Consider the following 15,590-nt stretch of genomic DNA (forward strand, 5'->3'; position numbering starts at 1 on the left):
TGACCTACACTATGCCAGGTTATCCGACTTACACTTCCATGGATACACAAATATTGATTGGGCATAAAGTGTAAATGACAGAAGATCCACCAGTGGATACTACTTTAGTCTTGGCTTCGCAACTTTGTCATGACAAAGCAAGAACCCAAGACTAAAGTAGTATCCACTGGTGGATCTTCAGCAACCAACAGTGGCTTTGTCTTCCACAGAAGCAGAGTATAGAGGATACATCAATGCAACATGTGAACCAATTTGGTTCAAAAGGCTTCTTTCAGAGATTGAGATACTTTCTGGCGACCCTACTGTGCTCTATTCAAATAATATGAGCAACATTCAATTGGCAAAGAACCAATTGTTTCATGCCAAAACAAAACACATTGAAGTGCATTATCACTTCATTTTGAAAATATGTAGCTAGTGAGTCTACGAGAATGTGAGAGGGTTCAATAATCAATGATTGTTTGAACTAGCCGTGTTACATAGTTGAAATGCAGGTCCTAATGGCTAAGAGTTACAACTAATTGAGAATGACAACACACAAGCCTTAAAGTTGATATTAAGAATGGTGTCCAAATAACAATATTAGATTCCAGCTTTGAAAGGGTTCCAAATGTTCCTTTGTTCCTAAGAACCCCATTTGGCAAAATCCCTGAGTTCGCCAGTAGTGAAGACAAGCCTCATAACATTGATGCCATTTCAGGCATGTACTACCAAAGTGAAAAGTAATAGCTACTACGTATACTACTCGCCCCCTCAATTGTTAATTGCACTTCCTCTTTCATTATATGTCCACCTCCATGTTCTCATAATGAACCTATACATTAAACTTGGATTCAAATCAGGACAAATTGTTCTCATAATGAAACTATACATTAAACTCGTCTTCAAATCAGGACAACTTTTTCAAACCATTATACATAGGTTCAAGTTTTCAACACATCACAAGTTTTGAAATTAAAACAATCAACACGAGAACAATGAAAAATATATCATATCCTCAAAGAGTGGAACATCTAAATGGCACAGAGCACATGAACCACAATACATACTTCAGGTCATCTGTTGATACTCTCAAAACCAACATACTGCTCATGAACATTTCGCACACTCTAAGTGTTGAAATACAAAATAAAATATAGCTCAAAAGCAACTTCCAGGGATAAGAAAGAGCAGAACACAGTATCAAAACTAATTTTGTACCTACAGAACTCCATATCCTTCATTTCGCATATCATTTTGTTGGGAATGGAAGTGTTCTTCTAATGCAGTGCATGATTCCACATAAGTTTTTAATACTGACCCCACCCTTGCACTCATAAAACTCAGAGAGAAGATAAATCAATTTGACTCACATAGAAAATCAAAATTATTACAATATTCCAAAGAATGATATTACTACAACAGAGTGAGGAATCATATATTCTGACACTATACAGTACGATAATCAGGCTCGTAATGCCAAGATTACTATGTCCTTTATCCCAAAAATACCTGGTTTTGTGGTGCCCTGAACTTGAAAGACTATTTCAAGGTCTCCTTTAACATTGGCTTCAACTCTAGTAGGTTCAACAGTCACCCCTTGTCGATAGTCACGCAAAGTGCAAACCACTCTAACATCTGAGTTGGTTTGAATGCCTGCAATCATAAATTCTAGATCAAATACTTGTGGAAGAATCTCCTTTTATCTTTGTTGTTTCAGTCCTACTTGATTGAGACCTTGGACTAAAGTAGGACCATCTGAAGAAGAAAAATTCAAATCTGCAAGATGGATTACAGGTGCATATAGAAGATTGAGAAGGGCAGACATAAACCCACAAAAAGGTGACTCATCAAAAGGTATGATTACTCCTCAGAAGCATTTAACAACAATACTGTTCTTAGTGAATCAAGCTATTTTTTACATCATCTTTCTTGAAGTTATTCCACAAAGGTATATGCCTCTTGTCTGGATTCCTCTGCCTAAGTCAAGTGTAACCAGGAGCAAAGCTAAACCTGCCATGGTGGACGCACAGGGCCCAAAGCATGATGGGACATTCAACCATGCTCTGAACGTCATTCTCCATTTTACAATAACCTCGATTTACTTTCCAAGCATGATGGACACTCAACCATTCTCTGAACGTCATTTTCAAAATTTAACCTTTAAAAAAATTTATTTGCATTTGTGTAACCTGTGTACATCATTCTTTGTGGAGCCATAGGTTCATCTCATCACAAGAATGATATACACCAGCAGTACTCAACCTGGTCAGAGGGAATACAGTCCAAAGCACATTTCGCTGTGCTATAAATGCAATCTTCCATGGTGAATTGGAAGTTTGAAACCATTGACATACACATTATATCTATGGACACCTTTCTTCTGAAGCCTTAAACTAGCTACTGTTATTCTTGCTTGTTTACAGTTTTTATGTTCTTGTCAAGTTGCTGGTAATTCTGATTCTTTAATTGTATTTCCTTGCCTTCTTCCATTCATTACTTCCACATCTGCCCATACTTTTCAGCCACTTCCTCATTTGTGACTTCTTCTTGCCACCGTTACACAAAATCTTATTTACATTTCAATGTCTTAAATCACTCCCTTTTTCTTTTCGATAAGATGCTATCTATCAGAACCACAGGAATAAATAGAATCTATACAGAAAAAAAATTTTACTAAAACTGCCAACCACAGGAACTCCTTTTGTTCATTGTCATGTGTACCAGATTGTACACTTCCTGGCATTCGTTAAAAGAGCATTCATCTAGAAACATGGACACGTATGCTAATGTAATAAGAACAAGGAGAAACTGGCCAGACCTGTTCCATATGCCTTGAGTTTGGTCACGTTGAGGTATGAAATGGAATTATGTAAGAAACAGCCCAATCATTGGAAGCCATTGCACCAGCATGTTGGAGACTTTAAAGATAATAATGGTAGGGCATTTACTAGTCACCTCTTTGGCCTCAACCTTTCTTTCCTACTATACATGATGTTACTATCGATTTGGAGCCTTTACATGACAGTCATTTATGACAAGGTAGCTCTCATTCATGGCAACTGGACTTCTCTTTCATAGTTAATAGAAACAAAGACGGTTACATCACACATCCAATATCCATCCACACAACACGACATGCTCTATATTACTAACCCGACATGCTCTATATTACTAACCCAAAGTATAAGGGTAAGAAAAAATACTGGAACCCCCATTTGAACATAAGACATTTACAATATCCTGTCTGATGTAAACAGTAGCAAATAGCCTCCTTAGGATCTAATGCTTATGTTAAAATAATTTGTGACTGAGATACACCCTCAGAAACCAAGACAGGAGCTGCTTCAATTCACCAGCTGCCCTTAACAAGCAGCTGCGATCAATACTTACAAACACTTAACATTCAATGCACCATATGAAACTGGAATCCTTCTTTGCTACTAAAGAAAACTCAATCTAATTTCATGAGTGCAGTTCGAGGATGGGGCCCCATTTCAAAAGTTCTGTGTTTATGTTTCCGACTTCTCTATCACACCCCCCCCCCCCGCGGGCCAAAACCCCTTCCTATTTTGAAGTAGTCCCTCTTATTTAATAAAATCAAAGGCACAGAATAAACCTGCAAGGATATGTTACTGCAACAGGTACAGATGAACATAAAATGAGCCAGTGTGCCCTCTACTTGAGTGCATATAAAGAAGTGAACAAGGGGCTCCAACAGCCATTGCATCCGACTCTGAGACAGACCTTAGTCAGCGCCCAGTCGGGGCGAACTGTCCCTACTATGCGTTGCACAATCCTCATCTACATGATGCAATCTTTCCTGTCAAGTCTCTAAATAGTGGCACCATGCACTGAAGTTCATGCGATGAAGATGTGGAAAATGTTGGTTATGCAAAATATTACTTTTATCACTATGGGCCTATGGATGATTGGGTGTAACCTATGGATGATTGGGTGTAGCCATTTCTGTCGACCCGCTGCTCTAAGGTATGAAAAGATACAGTGTCACTCATCCGCTGGCAACAATGCTATCCTATTCCAGGACCCTAGTGGATCTAGCTGGGCCACTGTCCCATTGTGCCCAATCTATCTACTTGGGGGACCCCAACATATCTTGCTCCAAGTCTCTCTCCTCATTGCGGTATGGGCTGGGCTGAATAAGACCTCGCTTGATGAAATTCATGCATGCAGTGTGATTTATCAACCAAGATCCATTCTTTGCATTTACATAAACGACGCATGAAATGATAGAAAGAAACTAAACAGTCGACACAGTAGATATCAAAATCAATTCTGTATTATCTCGACCAAAGACACACGACTGTCAGCCTGACCTCTACCGGGCTTGTTGGCATACAAACAACTCAAAAGACTCTACTAAACGACCATAGTGACCAGTAAGCTATGCTTGCAGCACTACAAGTACTGACCCTGGAGTCAACTCTCAAAGGACAGGACACACATCATGCAGGTGAAGCCCACGGTAACCGCCTTCCACCCGAATTTGTGAAAACACTCTTCACTGGTTGGTCGAAGTAGACAGTCACGTGCCACCATGTTGAGACCATGCAGAGGCAGCATGGCTGTCCTTGCATTGGACAGGTCATCACATCATCGAGCTTCCAATTTCTCTGATCACATGTGCTTAGTGCTCTTCCACGTAGTTGAAGAGTCGTCAATCCTTCACCACCTCAAATTACCCAAAACCTTGGCAATACAAGGCCCCCCCCCATGAGGGGTGTAGCCAACATCACTGAAGGTGCCTCCATAACTCATGAAGCTCCTATTCATCAGCAGACCCTTCCTGATGAAGTGGGGCCTCATAAAAGATCCATGTATGAGAAGGTTGCGAAGCAATCCATTCCTAAAAGTGTTCCTGAGCCCCTGCTACAATCGATGCTTCCACATCTTACAACCTAGAGTGAGGCCTTTTACAACAAGCTTGCCTACTAAGGCTCTATACTGCATCTCCAGATCAATGATGCCCAATCCCTCCTGTATCACTATTCTATAGGAACACTCTCTAAAACTGATGACACATCCTGCACGGCTAACCTCACAATGCATCGCAGATACCATGATGTCTGGCCCAGCTAAAACCCAAGCACAAGTACTCTTGAGGTTGACCATAGATACAAATCTAGACCCTGAAGTAGAATAGCCAAAACATATATATATATATTGCACAAAATAGGCAAACCCTGTTACAAACTGTTGTGCTCGAAACAATCACCATCTAGTAGCATGTGTGCTACCCAGATTGGACTGTTGGCACTCCCATAGGTTGCCTTCTACCTCCAACGAGCTCCTATGATCTTCCTCAACTTGCATGCAGTGTGCTCCAAGGGAGCTTCAGTGGGGCTGGAAAGATCCAGCTCCACCATATCTCTTTGTTGCCCTTCTTCCTGCTGACGATCTGCTGCTGCAAAGCGTGTCCTCTTGAAGTATCCCTATGGATGTAGCCAATACTGAGGCCCTATGGATGCCATTCCCTAGCCTCCCTGCTACTCTGAATGCAGCCCAAACTGAGGGACAAGATGATGCAGAGACCCCCAGCAATGGGGCCTTTATTTAGGAACAAACACCCTCCTGATCTGGTCAACCAGATTCACAGACTAGCCGACGAGTCCGAGCAGATATCCAACCAGGTCAGCCCTACTGCCAACTGTCTACCATGTGACAGGTGCCTACTGGATCGACAAGCACATGTACTCCTTACAGACTGCTCTGATCCGACTTTTGTCTGCAGTCTGCTGACTTGTCTTCCTCCTGCTGACTGCCCAGACTGGGCCTAACCTCAGCCAGCAAACTGCCGGCTCAGTGTACTCCCCATACCATCAGACAACCTTTTCCTGGGCCAATGAATAGCCGTTGTAACAGCCGAAAACCTGATGCTGCATATGTTGCACCCAGTGTCAGCCCTTCTGTGCTCTTCGAAGGCCTGTGTAGCAATTCCATACGCTGCCTACAAGGCAGACTTCTTCATGTCTCCTCACTTGGGATGTGGACCCTAAAACCCAATATCCCCTCTCACCGATCCACAGTGGCTTGTGGATGCAGATGCCCCATTAGCTTCCATAGAGAACCTCTCAGGAACAATTTAAAGATGTACTCACTCTTTGGTCCTCGAACCCACATCTCTAGTTCCTCCACATCCAGCTCCACCAAGGTAAGCAATCACTTAACACAAATACAATCCAGGTAGCAACAACCGTGGTACCACCCTCCTCGGCATCCTCGAGCAATCCTAGTACTACCATCAAGTTCATCTAGCTGCCTCCCTCAGAGTAGTACAAGGACAGCCTTGTTCTTGCAAAGTACCATGCCTCTAGGTTCACTCTGGCACCATCCGTAATGTTATGTCCACACATGGACATAATTAGGCTAATGTTCTGGAGGTCAAGTTAACCTACGGTCATGTGTCTTAACCATGGTACAATTAGAACATGTGGTATCTTAGGTACACCAAGGGGAGTCTTGGGCTTGAGAGCCCATCCAAACCTATGTCTCCCTAACGACACCTGTGCGTAGATGGGGATGCACAGTATGGGACGCATAGCCTTACCTAGGATGGACTACAGTCCGAGGTTGCCTGTCTAGCTCGGGGGTGATATTGTCTAGAGCTTCAAATGTTTTGCAATTGCTTGTGTGTGATCGCGTGCTAGAGGATGAACTAGAGTATTTGTGGCACTTGATTTTGATGTTTTGCTTGGCGTTTCAAGCAACGAGAGAGAATGAGTAACTGTACTGTGAATTTCGTTTTTGTACCATTTTTCAAAGATCGACGATAGTACCTATGGACACAAGAAGTTGGATCTTCATCAGCTGCCCAAAATGGCAAGCCTAAGAGAAGAAACAACCGAAAGAACCGTCGAGCCAGCAACTCCAAGTCCAAGCCTGCAAAGACCAACTACAACAAGCAGACATTGGGACCTCTTGCGAAGAAACCTCGCACCGATTCTCCGGCATAGAAAGAAGCCCGAGCCAAAGGACCCTGCTTCAAGTGTGCTAAGCCACACCACATATCACCCGCATGTCGTTTGAACCGAATGAAAGGTAAAGAGAAAGCAGCTGTCCACTACATAGAATCATGTATGCCAGGTAATCCTTGTCACATTGCTCGTCTTGAAGGTCTTTCTTCTTATCTATATTATGAGAAATGTCATTTTAAAGTTGATGTGGACCCTATGATTTAATTCGCATAATTGAGCTTTTCTTGAGAGCATGCTAGTTGGTGTTTGAACAGAGCTCACATAATAATAGAACCACATCCATCATGCAGCATCCAGTTCATGTCTTATTTGACGATGGAATTACTCACAATTTTATTGATCCTTCTCTTGTACAGAAGCTCAGCATTGCCATGGTTCCCAGTAGCTACCACTACGTCGTTAATCTCACACATGGAATGATAAATCTTCCAAGTAATCATGAATCTCCATCCAAAGATATGGAACTAGCTCTTCCCAAGATTTGGTGGCTCCATGAGCGAGATTAACAACGTAGCGATGGCTACTAGGAACCGTGGGAATGCTAAGCTTATGTTCAAGAGAAGCATCGATCTTAGGAAGAGTTATTCCATATCTTTGGGTGGAGATTCAAAATTACCCGGAAGATTTATAGTTCCATGTTAGGAGATTAGATCGTGTAGACCTTTTGATTGGCATGGAGTGGTTCTTTGCGAAGAATTCTTTTGTAAATAGTGACTACAGAAATCATGTAATACAATTTCAAGTTAATGGAAAGTGGTTTACAAGGATGGGTGGCTAGACAAAGGCTCTTGTGAGAACAAGGCTGTCTTGAAGGCAATCAACCTTAGTTCACCGTGTGTGAAACCCTCATGCCATGGACCTATGGTCAAGATTGCCTTTCAACTTGATTTAAATTTACATCAGTCTAGTGATCAGTATTTTTGTTATGCTTTGGAAACGTTTCAGTTATTGCAATCTGGAGCCTATGATGCTTTCTGGTATGTAGAGAAACCTGTTGTGTTTTGATAATAATGTAAATTCATTTTCTGGTGTGTAGAGAAACATGTTGTTTTTTGATGCTTTCTAGGGTATAGAGAAACCTATTGTGTTTTGATAATAATTTAAGTTCATTTTCTGTAAAACACACCTATGAAGCATGTCTCAGTTGTGATAATGTCGATATCTCGAAAGCAGCAAGCAGGATAAAGATTGCAGCAGGCTAATTTACTCACAATAATACTTCAGCCACATATTTGGCTGCCCATGTTGATGAGTCCACGTTGAGTGAGGAATACCCACTGCTCTGTATATTTATGATATAAATCAGTCCACTGAATCTTATTCCTTGGCTACTGAGGTAGTAGATGTAATTAGCCGGAGCTCTTGGATTGAGGAATCACCTGAGGCTAAACTAATATGTGAGATTATGTATGATTACTCAGACGTGTTTTAAAGGGAACTGCCAATGGATCTATCTGATGTAATAAGGGCCGTTGACCATCGAATCGATCTTGTGCCTGGTGTGCAGCCTATATTCAGGCAGCCCTATAGTAAAAATTCGACCAAGAAGGATGAAATTGCGTGGCAACTTCAAGAATACCTCCGGCTGGGTCAACTGAGTCCTAGCAAGTCACCTCGAGGAGCACCAGTGCTACTGGTGAAGAAGAAAGGCTCTAGTATGTGTCTAGGCGTAGACTACAAGGGTCCTAGTGGATTACAACAAATATATGTTACCTTGAATGGATGATCTCATCGATCTGCTCTGTGCAGCTAAGTATTTCACTAAGATCAACTTGAGAATGAGCTATCATCACATATGGATATTTGAGAAAGATATTTTAAGACCGCATTTCGTATGAGCTATGGTCATCATGTATTACCATTTGGACTCACTAATGTACTGGCAACCTTTCAGCAAATGATGGACGATTTATTTCATCCATATTTGGAAAAGTTTGCAGTCGTCTTTCTCGATGACATGTTGATTCACAGCAAGAATCTTGGAGCATGGACGCAGTCTACGGCGGCTAGTGCTGTCCATACTCAGAAAAGAGAAGCTTCATGCTAAAGAGAGAAAATGTGAGTTCTTGAAACAAGAACTCACATACCTTGGACATGTCATTTCGATGAATGGTGTCCGTATTGAATATGAGAAAGTCAAGAAAGTACGTGACAGGCCCATTTGTAGACCAATAGCTTTGAGAGTAAAAAGCTAACCCGAGCCATAGTAAAGGTGGCCAACGCATGAAAAAGAGCTGTATGTTGTTATTCATGCGTTGAAAAAGTGGAGACATTATTTGTATAGCTCTAGTTTCGTGGTCTACGTGAATAACTCTTCTCTAAAGTATTTTTGCAACACCTATGATCTTAGGGGCAAGAAATATCGTTGTCGGAATTGATGCAGGAATTCGACTTCAAGATTCATTAATGGAAGGGTTTTACCAATAAGGTAGCTAATGACTTAAGTAAAATCGGTGTTGTGGATCAACCTTGCTTTACAAAGATCCATTCATACTTGTATGAGACTCTCACTGGCCTTTATCACGAAGATGAATTCCTCCGAAGTATCTAAGATAAAGTACAGCTGGGAATGCTCCTCTTTGGAGCAAACTAAGAGAGTACTCCATTGGGAATGGTCTGCTTTGTCGAAAGGGTATGGTCTATGTACCTAGAGTGAGAGTACAAAGAACTTTGGATCTAGTCAAAAGAACTTTCTTTTGGCCTAAGCTTAAAGTTGATGTCAAACTGTATGTTCAAAATTGTTAACAATGCCAAGTCAATAAAGTTGAGCCCTTGAGACGAGATGGGTTGTAGCATTCTTTGGAAATACTTGACAATAAATGGCAAAGTATTGCCATGGACTTTGTGGTAGGCGTACCACGAACCTCTCGTGAGCATGATAAAATTTGAGTAATCGTTGACCGACTGACCAAATTGGCTAGATTCATACCTACAAGAGACACTATTACAGCCACCCAGCTTGCTCACTTGTTTATTGAGAAGCTGTTTAGTCTTTATGGCTAACCGATTGAGATAGTCAGTGATAGAGATGCTAAGTTTACTGGGCATTTTTGGCGGGCTGTATTAGCATGAGTCCCGCTGATCATGCAAAATCGGATGGACAGACTGAGCGGGTTAATCACACTTTGAAAGACATGCTGCGAACTTATGCCTCCCTAAGGCAGTCTAAGCATTCAGCAACCCGTAATAACCCATTCATGTTGATGTATAGATACCAGCCTAGAGTCCTTGGTAGTTGGCTTATAGAATGTCAAGGTGACCTTTGCTGGTGAATGGTTGCAACAGAAACAAGATATGTTGCAGCTAGCAAGGGAAAGCATAAGAAGTGCTCAAGATAGAGTGCAGTTCTATGCTAGTCAGAAGTGGACACCTCGAGTTTCTCAAAAGGTGAGTAGGTTAGTTGAGAATCCCAAAAGATTCTCACGTAATGCGCACTGGCCCTGTGTACAAGGTCTCTCATCGCTATTCTGGCCCGTTTTCTAACATTAAAAAGATCAATGACGTGGCTTACAAGTTGTTGAGTACCTCCTGTTTAATTCCAGCACTGATGTGGCATGTTATGCCATGTGTCATCTTGTGAAGTGATTTGGTGTTCTCAAGTCCCAAATTATTTGCATTTCTTCATTCTAGCATTTTGCAATTCCGGAAATCAATACGTTGATCTGCTTCCATCATGTATGCAATGTACACGGAGATCAAATGAGGAGGTAGTGTGCAGCTTTCTTGGTGACACATAAACTACCATGATCAAGAGACATGTTGGCCATTGAATGTTATCTCCACCATTCATACTACTTTTTTGTTGCTGGGAGGTTGTGTGCACCTTATCTGCCATTCTACTCATGACATGAATCTCTTTATAAGGTCTCCAACTTTCTCAACGGCGACGTACATCCTTGGTCAATAGCTTGTTATTCCTTGTATGACTAAAACAACAAGTGGTCAGCATTGAAAGCATCTGATATCACCTAAGTTGAAGATGTAAGTAACGTGTGGTGGGCCCTTGAAATTCCAGAATTCCCTATTTGATGCAAGATTCTAAGGCTTGAAGCAAGGTTGTAGGCTTTCCCATGCGAGCTTCCACTATTTCCCTTCACTAAAACATTATAATTTTATGGCTCATGAATGCTTAGTACTTATGTGCAAGGCCCTTTGCAAATGGTGTTTTGTAGGCTCTCCTTGGAAGGGCCCTTCTTTACTTTCGCTCATCTAGCTAGATCCATCACAAGGGTTATTTGTTCACTGTTTGACAGGCTAGCTACTGCTCCCATTGTTTAGTCCTTAGCAAGATTTGTGTTCTTTCTTGTGGTGTTTCCTCATTCTCCAAGTGAGGAATCATCCCTCCAAAAAAAGAGAGTATGCCTTTACAAACTCTAATAAAAACAACCGACAGTGAAACGTTCTTATTTAATATTTAGTATTACCCCTTCCACCCGGGAAAAATTAGAAGACCTACGGATCAATCTCATCCAAACTCGTGCAGGCTTTGTTCACACGGAGTGGAGCTCTGCTATCCACAGTCCTAGGGGTAGAGTGCATGGCAATGAGTGATTACAGCTTCATGATTTACCTTTGTGGGAATTATTGCCCGGTGGTGGTGGCTCTCATCAGCCACGTCTGTCATGGCTAAGATTCCACCAAGCTAGCAATTACCAGCCACCGGAGTGGCACCACATGGCAGTCATGATTACCAGCCCGTCTGGGGTGGCCACCGCGGTGGCCTACAATTAATATGGATGGAACCCCGGGCTCCAGCCACCACGGTGGCTCAAACTTTATAATATATATAAGATCTGTAGCATTTGGCATTTTACTACGTTGCTCTCATCCGCCCCTACTCTGCTACTTTGCTCCACATGCTCTGCTACTTTGCTCCACACCCCTCCTCTACCTCTTTTCCGCCTCTACTCTACTTTGCTCCACGCTTCCTCCCTATCCAATACACATTCATGACACTTATACTTATTTCATGCTTAGGGAGACATAACCACTAAAGGTATCAGGTCATGCACATTGGACCCTTGTGTTAGTATCACGAAACTAATTGGTTGTTGCCCAATTCTGAATAGACATCCAATATATGACAATCATGTTTGTCATTGAAACTATGGAAGGATCTTTTCCTAGGAAAAAATTCAAACAACACTTTGTAAGCATCATATCAACTGCATTTTGCATACACAAAGTAAAGAACAACTAGCACTAGCTATCAAATTAGAACAGCACCTAGAAACGTCCAAAAATTTGATCGATGAAATGCCTCATATTGGCTTATTTTTGTACGCTTTGCCACAGCTAGAGCTTCCAAGTCACGAGATTGGCCTTTGAACCGTATGAACTCTCCAAATACAATACCACCTCCTCGCAACTCCAGCCTGATTTCACCAATTGGAAAAGTAAATCCTCAATTAACCCCCCAAAAAAAAATTTAATCATCTTGAGCTTAAAAATGGATCAAGAACTAAAGCTTCTATTGCATCTATGTAGATAAAACTTCTATGAACCATCACCAACCTAAAGCATACTGAAATTTTTGCGGAAGTACCCAAAAGGACAGCTATAAGAATTCCAAATACAATACATTGATTAAAATTTTCAAAGACCAAAAACTATGCAAAACCCGTGAGCTATCCAGTATCACAACTAAAACAGACTTACAGCCATTATCCCATCAAAAACATGACTGCAATTAGCCATACTCATAATCGGCTTAGCCACCACCATTAAATAAAGCATAACAGCATGAACCTCTACTCATTGGATTGCTCAGACAAAGGATTCCTTAGTCCTAGATGGCATCAGTTACTTACTCCTGTAGCTTATTAGATGTCATCTAGAAAGAGCACAGAATTTCCCTTTAAAGTATGTTCATCAAGCCAAATTGACTAAAACACCTTCAAGTATACTAAGTTGAGAATGCATGTGATGCACAAAGTGCAAGAAATCTTTAACCAATAAACATTCACACACGAGAGAAAAGAAAGAGAGAGAGAGAGAGAGAGAGAGAGAGAGAGAAAGAAATTATATTACCGTCTTCAGAAGCCCTCACAGGAATATGAGACAAAGTACACACCAAAAAAATAGTAGCTACTACATCTCTGAAACTCAGAGAGTCGAGGAGTGCTCATGGCATCTCAGCTCGACATTATTTAGCACACATCTAAGTTCTTGTCTTATATCAGAAGTGTCCTGCATTAAATAAGTTTAAGACTGAGGGTCTTTAGGTTTAGGTTTGACGAGAGAGAGAGAGAGAGAGAGAGAGAGAGAGAGAGAGAGGAAACATAATGTAGAACTGTAAAAACACAGCCCAAGCAGGCTGAAAAAGAATCCACCACAAGTAGGACTCCTGGAAAGCATGTTCACCTCTACTGGATGTCAGTAGCCTTGCACAACTTCTGAGATGGAAGGAGAAGGAACAAGTGCAGGGATGCACTATGCTTTGGACACTCTTACTCTCTTCAAGTGGTGAAGAGGGAAGAGACACTAGATGTGATGGAGAGGGAGTGGAACTCCCACTTATATAGCCCATCTAGTGGACAAGGGAGGCTAAATACCAACCGACCAGCCAGCCGACCTGGCTGACCTATGCTGATGTCAGTAGCAGCTATATGCTGCCAAATCAACAGCCATATGTTGCCTGCATCTTGTACCACATCTGCAGCAGTTATATGCTACCACATCATCGACCACCATACAGTGTCACATCATCAGCCATCATGCAGTGCCATGTGACTGTCTGCCACATCAGCAGCCTCCCTACAGTGTCATGTCAGCAACATGCTACCGTCCACGTGGTTTGGATGCCAAGTCATCTCCTCAGGTGGCTTAATGCCATGACTATATTCATCTGGATGCAGAGAGATATCTGGTGTCCTGAACATGCAGCCCATCTCATCAAGATGATGGAGGGCTGCATAAAGATGCTCATGCATCTTACCTTCACCTATTCTAACATGCTCATGGCTTGTCCTCATTTGGGGGACTTCCAAGTGAGCGACTAAGATACAAATGAAGGGTAACACAGAGTGGAGCATTGCCCGCCAAACCAAACCCAAACCCCAACCCCCCCCCCCCCCCCCCACATGTCCACACTTTGGATTGATGCTGAGAAGCTTCAACCTATACTCATATGCCTCCAACTGAGTGCCTTTGTGAAGACCTCTGGACTCTGGAGCTGTTGAATCATCCTGCTGGGAACCCATGTCATCTAGAATCCATCTAACTATACTGTTTCGCATGTCCCAATGCAAGCAGCTCGATACTTTGCCTCCGTTGAGGAGAGTGCACCTGTAGGTTGCTTTTTGCTCAACCATGAGAAACAACTACCTGCCAATATAAAACAAAACCTGGAAGTAGACCTTTGGATGTTAAGATCCAACCCAATCTGATTCACAAACACCACTGAATAAATCTCGAGTTGGATCTGATGCTGTACTCCTGAGTTTTTTGATGTGACTGAGAACTCATATAGCCACAAGCCAATGATTTCTCCTTTGTGGCCCAACTACATTGCTGATATCATGTCTTGTATTGGAGAGAAACATGAGGCTGCCAACCAACCTTCGGTACTTTTGTGATCTCCACCAATGGAGACAAATATTTCTTGGACACATGCATTCGCCTCCATTGGCATTGCTGTTCACCTCCATTAGCATTGCTGCTAGTTTGCAATCTTTCATCTAGTAATCTCCAGAATCTCTGTAGTGTACTTTTATGAGATGAAGATGCCACTCTTGTTTGAACTTCAATCCCAAAGAAAGTAATGCAATCCAAGGTCTGTCATCTCGAGCTGTTTCTGCAACAGTCCCTAGATCCCTTTGATATTCTCCTCATTGTCAACATACGAAATAAGTGTGGCTCACTTACCTTCTTTCCAAAAGAGATATAGGTTGGAACCTGAGGGACTTCTAAACAAACCGGTCCGTCTGAAGTACTCATAAATGCATGTGTACCACGCCCTTGGGACCATTCAGCCTGCAGGGTGTCTTATCACGCCTTATCACCCGAAAGCTGAAACCTTGGAGGCTGTTCCACATAAACTTATCCTTCCAGAGTCTGCACACCTTATCACCCGAAAGCTGAAATCTTGGAGGCTGTTCCACACAAACTTCTTCCTCAAGGTCTCCATTTAGAAAACCAGAGGTCACATCCATCTGTATTGGCTATCTGTGATGTGCAACAATAGCAAGAACTATCTTGCTGATAGTCATTCTTGTTGTAAGAATAAAGGTCTCTTGATAGTTGAATCCTTCCGCCTGTGTGTATACTTTGGCCACTCCTCTAGCCATGTACTTGTCCACATAGTGAGCTGTAGGATTTATACTTAACTTTGACGACCCATTTGGTTCCTATGACCCTCCTCTTTGCAAGCATGATCACTATATCCCAAATATGATTTTGGAGTATAGATACCATTGCAGGCTTCATGGTTCCCCCAAGTTTGGGTCTTCCTTTGCTTCATCAAATGCCTTCGGCTTCTACATGTCCAACGGGGTAAAGTCTACCAAGTTAGCTTGGTCTTTTTGGCTATATTTAGAGTCATTTTCCAATGTACTAGAGTCCATCAAGTCTCATAGGTCTCCGCTCTGGTGCTCCTATAAATGTGGTGGTGTGGTG

General features: G+C 42.1%; 1 protein-coding gene across 2 annotated transcripts in view; it reads right to left on the reverse strand.

Moving 5' to 3' along the window:
• Nucleotides 1–1,354: 1,354 nt before the first annotated feature.
• LOC147893812 (uncharacterized) overlaps nt 1,355–15,590 on the reverse strand; it is an 87,612-nt gene continuing 73,376 nt past the window's right edge. Inside the window, exons 7-8 of one of the 2 annotated variants that reach the window (XM_087386447.1) lie at nt 12,201–12,349; nt 1,355–1,635 (exon numbers count right to left, since the gene is read on the reverse strand). In XM_087386447.1, the coding sequence (XP_087242573.1) occupies nt 1,445–1,635; nt 12,201–12,349 (340 nt within the window). In that variant the 3' untranslated portion in view covers nt 1,355–1,444. Of the gene's footprint in view, nt 1,759–12,200; nt 12,350–15,590 lie in introns of both variants that reach the window. The other variant, XM_087386448.1, reaches the window with a different exon arrangement.

Source organism: Dipteris shenzhenensis, chromosome 15 (assembly GCF_047967505.1).
Source record: "Dipteris shenzhenensis isolate YYH24624 ecotype China chromosome 15, Dip_SZ_1.0, whole genome shotgun sequence".
Classification (NCBI taxonomy): Eukaryota; Viridiplantae; Streptophyta; class Polypodiopsida; order Gleicheniales; family Dipteridaceae; genus Dipteris; species Dipteris shenzhenensis.